Source organism: Rhopalosiphum padi, chromosome 1 (genome assembly GCF_020882245.1).
Source record: "Rhopalosiphum padi isolate XX-2018 chromosome 1, ASM2088224v1, whole genome shotgun sequence".
Lineage (NCBI taxonomy): Eukaryota > Metazoa > Arthropoda > Insecta > Hemiptera > Aphididae > Rhopalosiphum > Rhopalosiphum padi.
Genome location: NC_083597.1, coordinates 41,093,426 through 41,114,208, shown reverse-complemented (window position 1 = coordinate 41,114,208; position 20,783 = coordinate 41,093,426). Strand labels below are relative to the sequence as shown.

General features: G+C 26.2%; 1 protein-coding gene across 1 annotated transcript in view; it reads right to left on the bottom strand.

The window, feature by feature from the left end:
* LOC132923673 (neuroligin-4, X-linked-like) overlaps nt 1-20,783 on the bottom strand; it is a 302,330-nt gene that overhangs the window by 66,541 nt on the left and 215,006 nt on the right. The window contains exon 5 of the mRNA XM_060987600.1: nt 934-1,218. Coding sequence (XP_060843583.1) covers nt 934-1,218 — 285 coding nt within the window. The remainder of the gene's footprint in view (nt 1-933; nt 1,219-20,783) is intronic.

Here is a 20,783-nt window from a genome sequence, read left to right as displayed (position 1 = left end):
TGTCTGGTTTAAAAAAAAAATCTGAAAGAATACATTCACTAAACATCATTGAAAGAAATGTAGATACTTAATTGAAAGTCTACACATTAATGTTGAATTCATAATTTATTGTTTATAACTTAAAGTGCATATGTACATTAGTATAATATATAATTGATAAAATAAACCAATTTACTGGTATCAAATACGTGAAAATGTTGTGTAATGGTAGTACTCAGATAAAATAAATTATGAAGCATTTAAATTAGAAAATGTATTCTATACATAAGTGGTTTTAGATAAATCTATAAATAAAATAAATAAAACAGTTTTTACAAATTATACTACACAGATTTTAATTTTAATCGCAACTAATGTATTTTTATTCCGTAAGCATAAAAAATTTCCGCTCTTTTAACAATTTCCTACTTCAAATCATTTTAAATTGCTGTAGCCGTGCACACAAATTTAAATTTGTAAAGTTAAATTAAATTGTGAAAAATGATTTTTTTTTGTTTGTAAAATAGTGAAAATTATAATTTACGTGGAACAATATCAACATGAAGTATATTTTTATTACGTTTTTACGTTATTACAACAATGTCTGCAAATATTCTGTAACAAATAGAACTACATGACGCGTTATTATTTGTGACGAAAATTTATCGTCTAAAGTCGAATGTCTAGAAAATGTTGTGATGTTTGTAAGACATTTTTTTAAAAATAATTAAATAAATATAAATAAATACAAAAGTATATTAGATGTATTTATAACATCAAAAAATTTGTTTGAATGTGTACTAATAAATTACATGTTAAGATTTAATTTTTAAATTATTATTGTGATATTAAAACATTTTGGAAATTTATTCCTAAAAATGTGTAACAGACTAATTATTTCTGAAATGTAACATCATTAAGTAGAACGAATATTAATACTATTTTTTTTCTCACTCGACTGGGCGTTGACTCTGCTGGTCTCGGCAGCAGTTCCAACGTCGATGATAACGCCGTCCACGCTGGGCCCGAAGGCAGTGGTGAACTCGGGTACGTGGATCTGAGCGTTCAACAACTGTTCCAGCGGAATGTTACGCAGACATACGAGCATTTCCGAGAGTGGCAAGTCCGGCGAACAGTTGACCAACTTGACCACCTGATGGCCGTAGTACACAGGGTCTCTGACCAAAGACAGTGGACTCAGCGGAGAACCACTGAGCAGGATAGCCCGATGAAATAAGTCTGAAAAAATAAAAAGTAGAATAACATTTAAAAAAAATATAACACGACGATAGGTATTATTACAATCGCGAGCGTATGTCGTGTATAGGACCGATAGTCGTCGTTTGAGGTTATCACATTTTTGCACGCGCTTTCTCAAACCGTCGATTTCTGACGAAAAATATATATTATCACGAAAGAGCCCCCCCCCCTATTCGAACCATTATATATCATTACATATTATTATTATTACGTTTGGTTTGAAATTTTGCTTTTATGTGATTGTATAAAACGTATTTCTATAGCGTTTCCAAATTTTAACGAAGACGATTTTCGCTCCTAATGGCTTTTCCGTGATAATTATTTTCGAAATTAACGAAGCAATATATATCATGAATTCAAATAATGAAAACGTGACCTAAATATTATCATTCATGTATCGAAATGGTATTTTGAGCTCGTAAAAATTAGCCTGTTTTTCCAAATACCACGCGCTGTATACCTATATTGCAATAGGCTAATCAAAAGTTAAGACTATAATATTTTATACAGTTAACGTTTTATTCCGGTTCTAAATTTTCGACTGGAATTAATTAAACAATTATCAAATTGCGTTTGAATAATTATTAATATTAACAAATATCACAATATTAATTCTAATTGAATTATTCTCATGTTCTTGACATATTGTGGTTTCTATATACATACGATTAATTAACTATTTCATATTTATTTTCTATACGGTTTCAAACAGATTACATTTTGTAAAATAATTCAAATACGAAACTACATTCACTTTTAAATTAATATTTTATGATGTTCTATTTTTGAAAATAAAATATAGTATTATCGTTATATAACACGCAACGAAGGAATATGTGTTTAACACTAAGATAATATGTTAATACTAAATACTAAAATTATATCTTTAATTTATCGATATACTAAGTTTATACTCATTATTGTTAGAAAAAATTAAGATTGTTTTATTTTCCAGATATAATAATGAAACGTTATTATAATATGAAATGTATAAGAAATACATTTTTTTATTAATTTACACAAACTGAAAAGTTGAAACAATATGTAATAGTTAATAAGTTTATTATTTAAGAAAAAAAAAAGGTAGAATCTAAACTGTAGTGTACATAATTGTTCATTTTTAACAAAATAACTACATATTATAAAAATATTTTATCATTATATTATATTGCTGTAATGGTATACAGTTACGTTACGTTATATACTATTATGAATGTAATACGAATATAATACGACGGGATATGTATAGAAACGGATCATCAAAAATGAGGTTTCTTCTTATTTGATTTCAGTTAACAGGAAACTTATAACTGTCATTTTATTGCATTGTTTTTTCATCGTTTTTATGACGTAATATTTATATTAAAATTCGAGACGCATTTACTCGATAAATTGTATGATATTTGTTGAGTTTAGAGTGTCTAAATGCGATGAACGAAATTTAAGAAGACAGCTGATGGGTAAGCAATTTATTATACTCGACGATCTTTGTTGTTGTATATACATAAATATATATATATATATTTAGCCTATATAGGTGAATATTCATTATATTACACGGAACCTGAAAATCGATTTTTTTTTTGTATAAGTAATGTATAATGCTTATCATAATACCATCTATCACTATTGAAAAACGAATTCAAACCCGTGAATAAAGTTAGGTATGCACCCGATGCGGATCTACAATGTTTGTAAAAAGTAAAAGCGATATGTAGGTATAACAATACACAATATATTGTATCAAAATAATGTGTGTAGTTAATTTTTATGCAACCATAATGTATAAAGAGGAAAGCAAATGTTTGCCCAACATTTTTAATGGTCACACCAAATCGAAATATGATACTCATTATTATACTACCACGTTAGTGCAGTTATATATACTTTGTTTTTTTATTTTTTTATGTACAATTTTCAGTTATTTTGTGTATGGAGTCAAATTAATTTTAATAGTATTCTTTCGTCTAGTGCATTATGGTGAATTAAAAAAAAAAAATATATCCCCACGACTAATTTTGCTACGTTACTAATGGTATTGAGTTTGTTCTTATAGTCTGTGTACACCTCAAGTTATTTCATCTGAATGTCTGATACTCGTGGAAAAATAAACGGTATCCTGCCAAAATAGCTATAATAAAAACAAATTATGTCTACAATTGAATAAATATAAATAATTAATCTTTATAACTCATATATTATAATAATACATTTCCATACTGCCTAGCACTTTATACTATAGTATAATATTACCATTCAAATTGAATAATAATTTTAAAAATTCAGTATTTTTTTCAACTTATTGAATTGTTTCCATTGTCGTTTTTTATTTTTATTTTTTTATCGGGTTATCAGATTTCAATATAAACGCCGGAACACAAACATGGCCTGTCAGTATAATTTGTCATTGACGAATATATTACAAGGGATGTAATAAATTGTTACTTCAATATAGATTTTAAAATAGCGACCTCTTTATGAAATCCTGAGTAGGAAACACGGGGTTTATTTTCTTTAGTGATTAAATGTTTATGGGACAGTTATTATTAGGTAGCATTAAACCGTTGCACTAATTGAGATTTATGGTTGAAATCTTAGATATTTAAATAGTACAAGTTATGAAATTATATAGTAAACATATATAATAAAATAATGCTTTGAATACATCAACGAATTTAATAAATAAAACATTCAACAAAACATGGGCGAAGCATTAGGACCAAATATTGAAACCATCTAAAACCGATTTGTTATGCGATAAAGTTTAACAAAATATGTGGTTATATTATATACATTTAGTTGACTTTAATAATATAAGGATTATTAATTTTATATATCTAATCAACCATATATTATGACGTGTACTACGATGTAAAACTGAAAACTAATAACCTTTGTTGTTGATGGTTTTTTGTTCAATTAAAATATATATATATATATATGTATATACCTGACCTATATTGTATATATATATATATATATATATACATATTTATATTAGGTAATATATTATTAAAAACCGTTCATTGGATACTTTATCTCATGACTAGATTTTTTGATGCATGAAAAAAAAACATAATTTAGTTTTATACATATGTATTGTTATTTGAATTGAACAAGAGTATTTTAACATACTATATATTATATTAAATTTAATATAGTAACTTTAAAATCAAGAATACAATTCAATTGTAAATGCTGGTTACATAAATAATTCCAAGATCGATTGCACCGAAATGTAATCCACTAATTTATTATTCTTCTTTACTTTGAGTTCTTTTTCGATAGTATGGTCCAATTGGTTTCTACCAATTACAGAAATGTGTTGAAAACCTAACATTTATTATGCAAGAAAAAGGTTAGCTTAGAAATAAAAAGTACATAAATTATAATTATAATGATTGTTATAAAAAGGTATAATAACAAGTATTTAAAAAAAATACAGTCGATTATTAATATTTAATTATTGGCATGATATGCGTCATTGAGTTTTATCTGAAATGTATTAATTATTCAAATACATATTATACAAACTTATAACAATACGTTTTGTGAATATATATATATTTTATGAATAGTATATTATTAATTAATTTCATATTTATTTGATATCTTTTGATAAAAAAATACTGTTGACAATATAATATTGTGTAGGTATAATACAATTAGATTAAAACCAGAGTATTTATGTTTCGGTACTTTGTTTTGTATTCTCTTGTACTTTTTAGCAACGATAATAATAATTGTGGCTAAACCTTTCAAAGCCTTCTCCAGTCTTATTAAGCAAATTTAACGGAGATTAAACAAATTATTCCAATTAAATTTAACATATATATCTTACTTAATGTTGATGTGAGTTTTAAAAAAAACACTGTTGGCCTGTCTTACCGTCTTACCTATAAGTTGTAATAAGTTATGAATTTGACGTTTTGGCGTTAAAAGTGGATTTTCCTGTCTACTTATGAAAATAACAAGGTATTTATAAAGTCAAAACATCAAATATACATTTCATTTATATATTTAACTAATACGTTTTATTAGTAACGCTTTCATAATGACTCAAGCAAAAACCTAACCTAACTTTAATGCAGTACGACACGCATAAACCATCAAAGTGCACGATAAAACTAAAGTCACATTAAACGCGATACACATAATTAAAAATATTTAAATAAAAACTGCATAGGTATAATACTATTGTCTACTGAATATTTACTTCAGAGTTATTATTAATTATAAAATAAAACGATAATTCGATAGCATATTATATTTGAAGCATATTATTCTAATACATTAGAGCATTTTACTGAAAAAAAATAATATGCATGTTATATTACTTTTTTTTAAGCTGAGGATATTTAATATAGAACTTTAGTTAAATCACACATTGATGCAAAAGTACTGTAGACTTGGAGTGTTACATAGATTATCAACGGGTTTAAGAACAAAATGTATGGGATTTTTAACATTGCTGTAAAAACTGCAAATACGAGAAGGTACAAAATACTAAAAATAGTGGATAATAATAATAAAGCAGCCATCTGATTTATGTTGCATTTAATATTTGGTGAAACCGTGAATTATTATGAATGGGAGTTCAGACTTATAAAAAAAAAGAAGACAGATTCAGTCATATAACATGTATATTAAAATATCACGAATACAATATATTGTACTAAAAATATATTGTACACATGTAATATACAATAATGGGTGCATGTAACTGTTTTGAATATAGTAAAATACTAAGCAATGTATATAAACTATGGAAAAATATAATGCAATTCAATGATTCAATAATTAGAATTTATATTACATACCTAAAGATAATAATATAATATATAATATTATAATATTTTTGAATTTTTTTTTTTTTTACAGATAAAATATGAGATTGGAATATAATTCAATAAAAAAATATAATATCCAAGCGTAAGTTATTGATGCAATTAAACTTTTATCTAAAATATAACGAGCTGTGCTTAGAAAAATAACTCAGTTTTGATGTTTGATTAAAAGTTAGTTACTTATAATTAATAAAATACAGTTATAAAAATATTGTTCGTAAATGAGATAAACAAATTTAAACTCTAGTATACTTGAAGTGATTTACATATTGTATAGATAAATGTATAGTTATTAAAAACCTCATTAAAATACAAATTTCTAAAATATTATACGATATTTTAATAATCGTTTTATTCATTTTTAATAAAATTCATTTAATAGATATTTAAGTATCGGGTTATTTAAGTTTTTTCTACGCGAGAAAACCATCATTTTAATACTCTGAGTTGTGATTTCTAGAAATGTATAATTTAAAAATAATAAATTTTATATAAAAATAACAATAAAAAGATATTTTAAGATCAATGATCATAGGTTCAATAACCAATTTTGATTGTACAAATCATATACATTTAAATATCGGTTCTTTAATAATGTTGATATGCTTATTATACATATTATGTTCCGTTATATTAATTTTATTTACTTCATATTTTATAAAAAAAAAATGTTTATAAAACCATTTTAAGGCAATGGGCAATGACCGAAAATTATATATGTATTAACTCATTCCACTTCGAACTAATATTAAAAATATTGTATTTATTATTTTACTATAAATTATACAGTTATTGATATAACTCCATTGTTTAGAATAAATAATTCTTAATTTATAAATGATATACTAAACTGTGTAGTATAATTCAATAAAAGTGAAATATTGACAATAAATGTTGATGATCTACCTATACTCTCATTATAATACGAATAAAATATATTTTAATTAATGAAAGTGTAATATTGTATGCAATGAAATTTGATTCTGTGGTATTTTTAATTTCACAAAAAAAAATCTGATAGTGTAACTTTTAATTTATTTATTCATTATTATAAGAAATATATTTATTAAAATAATCCCTATGAAAACCGATATTAAACAATTTAAATATTCTTAAATTTAATTATAGGTTTGATTTTTCTTCTTAAGTATCAACATAAACATCGTAAAATACGTTTAATGAGATTATGGTAGATATCGATTTCAAATATTTGTGATATTTTATTCGATCGGAAAACTTTGGAATCGGATAAGCACAAACTTCTACGGCTTAATTGTCCGCGTATAGAGTCCCTTTTATCTGCAAATGATTAAGGGCTTTAGCGTACTTGGCATATTATAACAACGCAGCCATAAACTGTCCCATATAAAATCCCACCACGAGCACACACACATATATATATATATATATATTTATATTTACATATTTATAAATATATTATTATATGATCAAACCGAACTGTTAACGTATACTTGTATTCTCAAATAGACACGAAATGTCCGCAATTTAAAATAATATGTTATTTTTAACATTTCATTTATACGAGTATACTATACTTTAATATTTATCGTACATGGATATTATATATATATTTTTAATAATATTATAAAATATGATATTAAGTATGCTGTCATTATAGAACATTATTTGATTGTTTAATTTATTAGACTATTACAATATTAACATAATACATATTTTTTGACAGAAATAACATGATATTTGTTATATTTTATCGTATCCAATTTTAGTAATAAATCCCAATAAATAACAATTGACCTGAAAATGTTATTTATTTAAAAAAATTAATTCGCTTTTCTACCTAAAGAAAGGGATGACTTATTGTTGATTCAATTTCTATAAAAAATATTTTAATAATATTATCACAGTAGCAATACAGGTGTTGCAGTTTAATATTTTAAAATAATTTAGACTTAATAAGAACATTTCTTGAATTACAAAAACAATCCCAAATAATTTAAATTACTGCTATTTAAAAGCCAATGCGAATAAAAAGAATCAACTCATTCGAATTTTGAAATTCTTGACTTTTAATAAATGTAATATTATGTTTAATATATATGCTTGTAATATTACATTTTTCCACGGTGACAACATAAAAACGTTAACACGTAGAAACGTTTACAGACTCAGTCATACTTTAAAACATTTTTTGTAAGCATTTATTTTACGCGACATTGCAGTAGTTTGTATAATTGTATTCTACTTGTTGGGTGCCCATTGTTTTGTGGTCGCTGATAGAAACACATTTCTCTACGTTTCCATCAGAAACGTCGGACCGTTGTCCTTTCTGTGTGTTCATTTTCAGTTACATTGTATTAAAATGCCTATATTGTCACTCCAAGTTAATTTATTTATTCATTACTTATTCACTATGAATAGCATTTCTGGTAAACAGTACACGTATTTCATGAAATTGATTTTTTTAATAATTATAATGAATGTATGTTTTAAATATTCTATTTTACTTGAGTATTATTATACTTTTAAAAATAGTTAGTATTATGATGATAATTAAAATTGTCAATGATTCATTTATGCATGACATAATATGCAGTACATTTTCTTCTTTTATATTAAATATTTCATAACATATTTCATTAAATTGTATATACAGTTTGATTCAGAAATCATATTCATACTCCAATTTTTACATTAATTATGAGTAAAAATTCTGATTTTTGGAATTTTTAAGCTAATAAATATTTTAAGGACCACGTTCAAATATCCTTAGATTTATTATTATTTATTTATTTAGACTTAACAATACTTTTAAAAGCATTTTTTGAAACACTGAAGATACATTAAATTATTAACACTATTCCAGTTAGTATTTTGTCTGAAGAAAAATGTATTTCATTGTTAATAGAATGAAATCTTATCTTAAATACTGAATGGATAATGAACGATTTAGTGACTTATTATTGTCATAACAACTATAGAAACAGAAGACGCTTAAAAAATAGATTTAAACAAAGTTATAAAATAACGTATTTTCTTAAATGAAAGATAAAAAGTTGTACTTTATTATAACAGCATAATATAGATAATATTTTAATTATATTTTACCGCAAAATCAAAGTATATAATTATTCATTTATTTAACGAAATTTGTTCTCAATATACAATTTTAATATAATACTATTAATACTTTTTCGAATACAATTAAAAAAACAAGGTGTTACAATATGTTGTATGTTAATATTATTGTCAAACGATGAAAAATAGTTATTCGTCAATAATTGTAATTCAATAAAATACCAATATAACCATTAAACTCTCATTGATACAAACGACCTCCGAATGATATAGATACGTATATTAACTAGGCATGGTATATATACGCAAAATGGTGTGAAAGTGGCCTAACAATGAGAAAAAAAAAATTAATTAAATTTTAACACAGGTATATTAAAAAACTTTTATCAATAATGTAATAGTCAATATGTATGCCAATCATCACACAAAAATGCATACATATTATAATACTCGTTGTTTAGTTTTTGTTTCAGAGATGTATCGTAAAGTTGTGCAAACATTTTTGTTCTTCTTCGTGTGAGCGAACAGCCATTTTTTAAACTGTTTTTGGAGGAAAACCTACGGTCAGCAGGTGCGGCTTTTAATGGTCAGTCGGGAAAACCCGTCAAGAAACTAGCATTTGGCACAAGGAATAGAGAGAGTGCAAAAAACCATCGGCGCGCACAGATATATTTAGATAAAGTGGCATTACTTAAATGTATGCCCGAAATTGCCTGTTGTTAACGACCGCACGCGGAGACACGAGCCGGGTAGGGATTTGCTCGCAATAAATTCCGGTGGTCCAAAAACCCGGGGAAAAAGCTAATTTTTTTACCACACTCCGTGACGTTGGAGTGCGCAATCAGTGCATCGAGGAAAAAAAAATAAATCACCACCCAAGTTTTTTTTTCATTTATTATAATATATATATTATATATACGACTATATAATATAATCCTCTTCTCTCTTTAAGCTACATCTCTTCGACAATATTATATGTACTTAGGTTAGTCATATATGGGACATAATATAATATGTATCATAAACAATTCAATCTATATCTAGCTGTTGTAAGTGTATTCAAAATTAAACAAAAATAATCTCATATTTATAAAAATTATAATGAAGGATAGTAATATAATATTTATACGAGTATACGTTCAATTATTGACGAATAAAAAATATTATTCATCGTTTCTCGTTATTTCAGGGCTTAATTCGACTTACGTGATCTGCTGTAGATAAAATATAATATTTTATTCATGAAAACCATAAAACATGTCACTATACTCAACTGAGTATATTATAATAACTACATTTTTAACCCGAAGAGATACTCAAATACTATATGTACGAACATAATTGTGGTATATTTCGTTCTACAGAGATTTGGTTCTCGGTAAATAGCTTAGATAAATACCTTCACAATAACACCGACATTTTTGTTGATTTTTAAAACACATGATATTTTGTTTACTACAATAATAATATTACCATCTGAGGTGAACGTCATTTTATGTAGATGAAACAATAATCAAATTGAAAACTTTAATACGTATAATCGAAGACAGTGTTCTAGAGAGGTTAGAAACGAACATTTCAATCACACAGTGTCAAAAATACAAACAATAATATATGTATCCATACATTTATTTGGAAGATAATAATATTAATCCGTAAAATGTGGAGAAATTTTGACGAATACATCATGTATTGTCTGTAGAGTAGTTAAGATTAAAATACATTTTCAAATATTTGTAGTTATGACGTTAAAGAATTCAATAAATGTCGTCGACTGACACAAATACATAGGAATTTCATCAAAATGATATTTAATTACACATACATATACAAAAATATCAATTGAATATAAGAATTTATTTGACAATATAATTTAACGTAAAGGTTTTCCTCCCTCGCGCATTATGTCATCTGAGCTGTTCAGTCAAGTATTCGAGTACCGGTATTCAAATGTTTTTCTATCAAATTTCAGCAGGTACTACAATCACGTATAACGGTAAAATACAATTTTTATGTACTCGGATTTTTTTACTTAAAAGTTTTTGATATTGAATACTTTTAAGTGTTTTTTTTTTATTTTTTACAACAATACGTTTCAGTGATTTTCAGAGCGTATAGGATAGGTAATATGTGTGTATCGCCACGCGGATCTGTATTGTTCATTAGCGGCGCCGCCGCTGCCGCCGCCGCACAAATCCCATAAATCCTATAAGTGAATATCGAAGTCGCAGTTAAGCACAGTAAAGTGACCGCCAATCGTAATCGATAAAAACGTGTATTATTACGACGAACGGAATAAACCTATACACAGCAGTGTATAGCGTACCTACATAATTATATTATTATACGGGACCTACCCGGTGACTTGGCCGACTGCGGGCGTAGACGATCGCTAAGGGCGCGCGTTCGGTTGTCACCGCGTGGTGAGGGGGTGTCGGGGAGGAGACGGAACACGATATATTATTATAATCATTATTTTTGTAACGATACATCGGACCAATCGAGTGGAAACCCGATGAGACGTCGTCCCCGAGTCTGTCGCGCGGATTAAAATTTCCGAGAAATTAATTCGAAATATTCCGCCCACGTGAATATAACCATTTCGAGCCCGCGCTAATAAGCTACCGGCGCGACGGTTGTAGTTGTTGTTGTCGTAGGTACTCCCCGCAGTAATAATAATAATAATCAGACGTTCGTCTCGGCGAGTACGACGTCTATTGCAGCGTATAATATATACCCAACCCAAGTTTATAATAATATCGTAATATATGGTTCTAACTATTATATTATATATTATTATTATTATCTCGTGAACACGTGTCATAACACGCGCACCGACGGCTACATGTAGCTATGTAGTAATATATTACGTTATGTGTACAGCAGCGACGAGAATATACGCGGTATAACGGTACACGCGAATTAATAATAAATTACTACACCGCGGATCGTACCTGCGGATTTTGATGCGGTGCGAGCGGTAGATTTCCCAGTTTGCGTCTCGCATTATACCCGTATTACGTCTTCCGAGTTGTCGCGCTGATAACGCGTCGTCGTCGTCGTTTTGTACGTCGCTCGTGCATAATGACTTAAAAAAAATCTAATCGTGTGTTCGGGACGGCGTAAGCGACGGACGCCATTACGCCAAACGTTTTGTAAGAACGCGATGATATTGTCGACTCGAAAATAATAATAATAATAATAATAATAAGTACAACGATAGAATGGCGTAGGCGACGGTGCGAGGCGTATATCATAATATTATACGATACCTAGTCGATTGGACGCGAGAAACGTTAAATCGGCAGCAATAATCGTGCGCGACGCGTTGTGCGCACTGCAGCTACGGCGGTATTATTATTATTATTATCATCATCAATGCACGGCGACCTAGTTCGTTTCAACGTATAATAATATAGCGAACCCATTCGGATATGAATAATGAGTTTTATCTGTATAAATATAATATATCACGATAATACATAATATTATATTATATGTATACCTACCGCGCGGTCGTGATGTTGTTATTATTATTATATCGTTTATTACTTTGAAGCCGTTCGTCTTCCAATCGGACTGTCCGAATTTACCGCCATAAATTTTGGCATTTGTTAATCAAACGAAAAACACCGGGGACGACACAACTACACAAGTCGTGAACCGCGATAAATTTATTGCTTGCGTATACGCGGAAACGGTACGTTCCACTACTATTTTAAACGCACTTTTATACCTCCGCCTATAATTAAATCTCAACGAAAATCTAGTGCGTCGTATCTTGAAGCATTCTATAGGTATATAGATATTGATTTCGTCAACAATAGATCATAATAAGGAATTTCTTGGAAATTTTATTGCGACGAGTCGTTACGAATACCAACAAATTGTACTTAAAAATGTATGTTTAATTTTCGTTTTTAAATACGCCATAAACTGGTTATTATACTTAAACATACCACAAAACATATGACACTATGTAAAATATGGATAATAATAACATAAAATTGATCACAAAATAAAAAAATGTATATGTATATAACTCGTATATACATTGTAAAGATTATAAACAAAAATAAAAGTCTCTAACATTTTTTTTTTTTTTTGAATGTGCAGTATTTCCATTTCCATTTTACATTCTTACATGTTTAATTTAATAATATTTTATTATTATTATTACTTATTGTTTTTCGTCAATATTTTTGTATAATTTATAAGTACCTATTATGTTATAGAAATACTGATTAATTTTTACATTGTCTTAGTGTGGCGCAATCTTAAGATAAATGATAGTAGTATTTTTTACAAATCAAAAGGCATCCTTGAATCACCATCATCAGTCATCACTCATACTACAATGTTATACAGTTGCTTTTTCACCTATTCGAGATAAGGTTGGAAGATTATTGATATTCCCTAGACATTAATTACACACGCCCAAGACAATGCCCTGAAGCTGAAAAGTTTCAGGAAACTTTCCATTGAACAATGACAATAATGTTTTGATAACAAAAAAAAAAAAGATGAGAAAGGTGAGAAAAAATATGAAATGTAAACTTTCTTCGTATAAAGTTATCTAAGAACAAGATCTAATTACAAGCACAAACATCTGTTTTGAATTTAAATTGTCTGATTTGAAAAAGGAAACGAAAACAAAAACTTAAGATATTTTTTCTCTCATGTTACAAAATAATCTCTTAAGAATTGAAGAACTTTATCCACTAAATAATATTACATCACAAGCATACCTTAAGTCAACGAAATTAATTATATTTTTACAACAGCACACACATTTCTTAACGACGAATATAAATGGTAAAATATGCAGTGATATTTTATATAGTACCTATAAAATACCGATACAATTATTATTATATTTCAATATTGTTTTTAATTTTTGACATTTTTCGTTATATTTATCCACACACAAAGCTATTGTACAATGAACACATAATAACCAGATGGAAAATTATGGAATTACCAATTTCAAGCAACTACCTACATTTGTAACGCACGAACAACCCGAAGTAAAATATTCAATTAAATAGTATAATTTTTGGGACAAGTAATTATGATTATCGTTCGTAAAATATGAATGATGTAATGTTGCTTTATATGTTTATAATTATTATTCTGAACCGTTTTTAATGCATAAATTATAATATTATGATGAAATGTAAGAATCTATATGAATATCATTAACAAAAATAATTATTGTTACAACTGTAAATGTATTATTATTATTATTATTGTAGTTAGTGAAATTATTAGATACTTGTAAGTTGTAATATAATATACACAGTCGTACCCTGTCCGCGTATTCGAGAAACCTAATAAATCTTGTTCAGTTAAAATAATTAGTTTAGGTTTAATTGTTATTTATATTTAGTAGCATGAAAAAGCTCCTTCGTAGTACATAGTATAAAATGTATAGGAGCCATAATAAATTAAGTATTTTTCAATAATTTTATGATAATAACAAAGGTAAAATAGTAACATATTATAGTAACATCATAATTTCAAATATTTAAGAAAATGTGAATAATTTCCAAAATGAAAGTTAAGTAATATATAGTCTTATGAATTTAACAGTAAGCTATTGTGAGTTGATTTTTAGAAAAAGTCCTACATATTATAAAGTTGTTTGTAAAATCATCAAACTATAATTTAAAAATATAAAACATTTTAAGTGAAACTTTTGTTAAGATAATATTTAAAAAAATATTATTGACTAAAATGTATTTGAATTCGTTATTATTTTCCTTTTTGTTTTCTGAGAAAGCTTAAATACTTAATTGTCTGTGTACACAATAGTCGATAATGTGTTGAAGTGTTTCAAAATGATTAAATAATGCGTTGTAAAATCGACAGTTAAAACAAATAAAAAGACCTGAAGTATGATAAACAAATTTACAAATTTACATTTTTATATTATATATATATATATATATAGTTTTCGAATAATACATGAATAAACTTAGTTGTATTGCGGCGAAAAGATTATCTTACATATTTTGATGTGCCTGATTATATTTTTAAAAGGCAAGTTTGCAACTATTTAATCTTCTTAAATTTCAAAGACTAAGTGTCGAAAATTTAGTCTATATATTTCCATATTAAATGGTTGCCGATAGTGTATCAGACTATTTGTAGTATGATGATTATGAACCTTGACAGACGATCTTCATGAAACAGTTATGTATTTACATTAAGATAGGATCATATCGTCGAGGGACTTAACGTATATCTATTGTCTTATACCACCTCAAGCAAAAGACTATATATAGGTACATGGTTTGATTTTCAATATTTTTGGCTCATCATTTTAAAAAGCTATGGGGACGTATTCAGATTAACTTGGTACCACAGTATCTTATTTTTCGATATTAAAAACATTTCATATCTTAAATATAATATATTATATCCCTTCAAATAAATATATTTACTTTTGTATATTTTTTTACTTTGTAAATATCTATAGTAAAAACTCAAAAATGGAATTATTTAGTTTTAGTTTTAGTTCATTTTTTTTTTTTTTTAAATAACCTTTGTTCAATGTTATTGAATAAGGTACTCATACATGGGTTGTAATACTTGTAATACCCATAAATTATTTGGATAATAATGTAGGGATATTATTTTTCAGTTACCTAATAAACATATTAAACTGTATGTGCTGTGGTAGCTAGCTTTAGCGTTCCGAGTAATTTAAAAACAAATGCTTAACTACCTATAATCTCAGTTTCTATTATCCATTAAGCCATTTTAAAAAAAATATCATATATATACACACATAAAAACCTAAAAACAATTCAGGTTAGTAATTATGAATCACTGAGACTGAATTACACTATGCATTTTTGAAAACATTAAACATGCGTATCATGGAATAATATTATATCATAATATTTATTTGTGTGACTATATGTCTACAAATTTGTGTTATCGTAGTAATGACAAAGAATGAAAGCTTTTCAACCTGTGTCGAGAATGTAACATTTTATATCATATTAAAGTTATATTATTATAATTACAGAAGAAATATTCTCTAGCCATCTTAAATCGTATCCTACGATGATCTGACAGAATCTCTTTAGTTCATGGTCTGTTATTTTTTTTAACCAATACTATAGGTAATTTATTGTGAACATGGACTCACAGATACTGTTCTTCTTTATAATACAATATAACATCATATTGATTGTGATAAAAATAAAAATACACAATCTGATAAGACATTTATAACAATATTATCAATTGGAATAACATCGATAATATTTTTTAAATATTTTATCTGTCATAAAAAACTACTTAATAGCTTGCAAATCTGTGATATTTTTATCTTTATAGACTATCTCATTATTATTTAAAAAAAGTTTTATTCTACCAAGTATCATAATTATTGTTTAATTCATTTACGATTTTTTACTCTCCATTTTAATACTGACGAGGTATTTTTTACAATGAACAAGACTTGTGTGAACTAGTGTTATATGAACCAATTTAGTTTAAATGTATGTATAATGTAGATATATATATATATATATACATTATAATGTTGTGTTAAATGAACGGCCATCTATCCATGTAAGCATTACACTAGGCACTAAGGTTTTAGTGAAGTAAATGTGAATAACTATTCGTATTTAGCGAGATATGATTTTAATTAATTAATTATCATTAAGGTATTATGGTGAGTGCATGAGAGGATGATTTAATAATATAAGATATTGATTCGCTTTGTCACTCAAGTGACGCTATTATTTTAAACTTGGAATTATTATACACGTGCAGGTTGATTTAATATGTAAGGAAGATACTATTTCGGTTCTCGTTAAATGATTTTGATTAAGATTATTAGTATTTGTACAAAGCTTCAAAACTTACTGAGAAAATTACTGAATTACCTCGAGAAAGTCTTCCTAATTTATACTAAATAATACTAATTTCACAATCCAAATAGATTCGTTTATAGTTTTGACATTTTTTTTTTTTTTTTTATAAGTTATTTATTGACCGTGCATTTTTTAAATCAAGCTTTTAGACTTCAAATTTAAAAATCTAATTTATTTGTTTGATTTTGTTAATACAAACGAATAGTAATGATACCTGTACCGTCTTACTTATTATAACGTTAATATATTTACCTTATAGGTTTAAACAAAATGGTATAACTAATATAATATGTATCAATATTATTATTTTTTGTACGTATTCCAACAACAAGATATCAAAGGAAGAAATTACTGTAAATCACCTTTGAAAAGGTCACTCACTTCTAACTCACGGATTCCTTATGAGTTACGAAAAATGAAGAACCTTTATCCTGCGGAGTTAAGTAAACAAATACTAATTGAGTGTAATACAAAACCAAGACATAATAAATTTAAACATATACAACGATTTCGACACTTCTTATAAACCGAACTCGATGAAAAAAATCTAATACTATAAATATTTATAAATTTGGATTCATAATTTTTATACCGTCTAAAAATGTTGGTTTCTTATTCTAAAACTTATTTAAATTTAATATTGTAATTATTCCATTGATATTTTCATCAAATAAAATTGCGACTTATGAGCTTTTACGGTGTTCGAGATCAATATATATATATATAAAAAAAAAGAGACCAGGGAAATTATTGTTATTTATAATGAATAAATTAAAACAATAAATAATATTGTTTCATCTAGAGCCATTGTTTTAAAATATGGTAACGCAGACCATTGAAGCTTTTAAGTTGAATTGTGATTGGATATATTAAAATATAAAATAAACGAAATTAAATAACTGAGTTGATTTTAGAAAATGTTGGACAACAATTTAGTCCGAATGTTTGATATATTATTCTAAAATTTTAATAATAAATATATGTATTCAACATTCATTAGCAAATTACTTGTTTATTATTATTCTAAAAGATAATTTTACTAAAATAATATAAGTATATAGATTTATTTACTATATTAAATAAAAAAAATAATAGTAATTTCCATTATTAAAATTAATAATTAAACATGTAAATTATTAATTGTGAAATTTTTTTTGTCTGCATTTTAAATCGTTTTCATTTTCATACAACTTTTATGATAATTTAAGGTTAATAAAATTCATAAAAAGCACAAAATATTAATTAATTTATTAATATTTCGTACGTAAGTAAGTGCATTTGGAATACATAGTGATTGTTTACATAATAAAAAAAAATGCAACACAATGTTGTAAAACAATCGATAAATAATAAATACTTTTTTAAATTAAAAAAAAAATTATACTGACAAAAATTATAGAAGTATAGAATTATAATTATAGAATTTTTGTATTGAAACAGACATTTTCAACAATATCTTCATAAAGATAGATATAAGAGTTTGGTTGGCCACTGTTTACAGATACATATTATCTTTATTTATTTTAAATATTTTATTCAATGATAAATCATTTAATTCGAAAATTATGTAAAGAATAAGTTTAAATTAGTGTATCAAAAATTAGTCTAGATTAATAGTCTAAGGATTATTTTTAACTTAATAACGTTTAATTTAATATATAGTTCTTTTATTAATGTATTGCGTAATATAATAATATTATACGATTCGTTCAATAAATTTATAGTTTACAAACTTTCTAGACGTTCGTACAAGTAAATGTAAATTGGTGTAATATTACACCAGTTCAGTCTTCCTATGTTTGAATATCTTTTACTGAATAAAACTTAGCAGGATGTGAATATTAATATTTATCATATAATTGCAGTCTATATTTATCATTTATTTATAAATATTATAATATAAATCACTAATAATAAATATTAAATTACTTTAATTAGATTATTAATAAAGCTATTATATTATAATGATTTTATACAACTTAGTAATGATAGATATATAAGAAATATTTTTTGATTGGTATTTACGTATTTGTCTTAAAAAAATTATTAAATTCATGAGTTTGTATTTTTTTATAGGTGGATATTTAGACTAAGCCAGGAATTATTTTTATTGCATACATAGGTGTGTTAAAGACATAATTTATTAATGTATTATATTAAAAATATAATTTATTTTTCTACAATTCATATTGTATAAATATAAATACATTTTTTATTAGGTATTCAATAACAAATTGTTCTTGACAAATTTCACAAATTCGTTAATAAAAATGTGTAATCAAAAATCAATAATAAATGTACATATTTTCTAGACTATGGTAATATTTTTAAGTACAAGTATTTATTTAAATTTTAGTAAAAATAAATACAATACGTTTATGTTTCTGTAATGTCAATCTATTTTTTAGAATTTAAGCGTATACAATAATATGTCTTATAAATTATGTCCTTGGTAGAAATGAAATTGAAAAATGAGCTATTCCACCATGTGGCGTAAGTCATTAATTTTATTTGTAGCAGATATAAACTTTTTTATACTTTTATTATTAAATTATAATAACTCGTAAATATAATTTAAAATGGTTTATAACGGCTTTCATAGGGCGGAAAAATTTACTTGTAACTTTTAGACATTTTACTAATACATGTACGTTATACTGAACTGCGATAACATTTTTATAATTATAAAAGGTTAGTTATCGCGTTTAAATCGTTTAATATAAATACAAAACAAACTGGTATTTTTTAATGATACGGTAAACAATGTGACATCTTCTTCCAGCCAGATCGATCACATTAAGTATTGTAATCAGATTATCAATATGAAAAATAACAACAACTTTAAATTCGTGAATTCCATTGTATTCCTGAAAAAATTAATGTGGGTACCTATTTTTTTTTTTATTCAGACACAATAATCAGTTCAATTGAAATTAATATATTTAATTAATTCTCCAACCTTTGTTCTTGAAAATCGTTACTATAATTCTTCCGGTATCTACCTCAGTACTAATAAATATAATATATAACTACATTTGTTGTAGTATAATTTTCTTCGGTTTAAACGTCGCAATTGGAAATTTTTAGCCACATTCCTTCTCGGTGTTTTCTTTAATTAATTAAATAAATAGAGACAGGTTTTCCGGTTCCGTTAGTGTCTTTTTTCTCCGTTTTCTCGGTTTCTTTCTTATTTATTATTCACGTGAAAACGACATTCGTTTTGTATTAATCGCTTGGATAACCCGGTGGAAACAATAATTGTCACCGTTGTTAGATCTGTTTGAAAGCAAGTTCTGGGAAATAAAAATATAGTACATCTATTTCTTAGTAATTATTTTTGTCATATTAAAATCATACAAATATAACGTCTCGAGTAGTCGAGTCACACTAATCAAACTATAATTGATTTTAAAATGTAAATGTCTAGTGACTTTATTGTTGGTTGTTCGTGCATACTGCACTGATTCAGGATCAAACTTTTCCCCGCGATGTCCAAACTTTCGGTATTCTTGTCAAGGTCTGTCGCCTTTTCAAAGCAACACTTATACCGAGGAGAAGAAGCTTAGTCTATACTGGCTGTTGTGTATTACTATGCAGTATTCATATCCAAAGACTTATAACACGCCTGGTCGCCTTTGTCTATTCTTCCTGTACTTTCGTTGTAAACGCACAACAGAAAATAATGGTCCAGGATGTTCGACCATATATGCTAATCCGGTTTGTCCGTGTTTAATGTTTATTATTA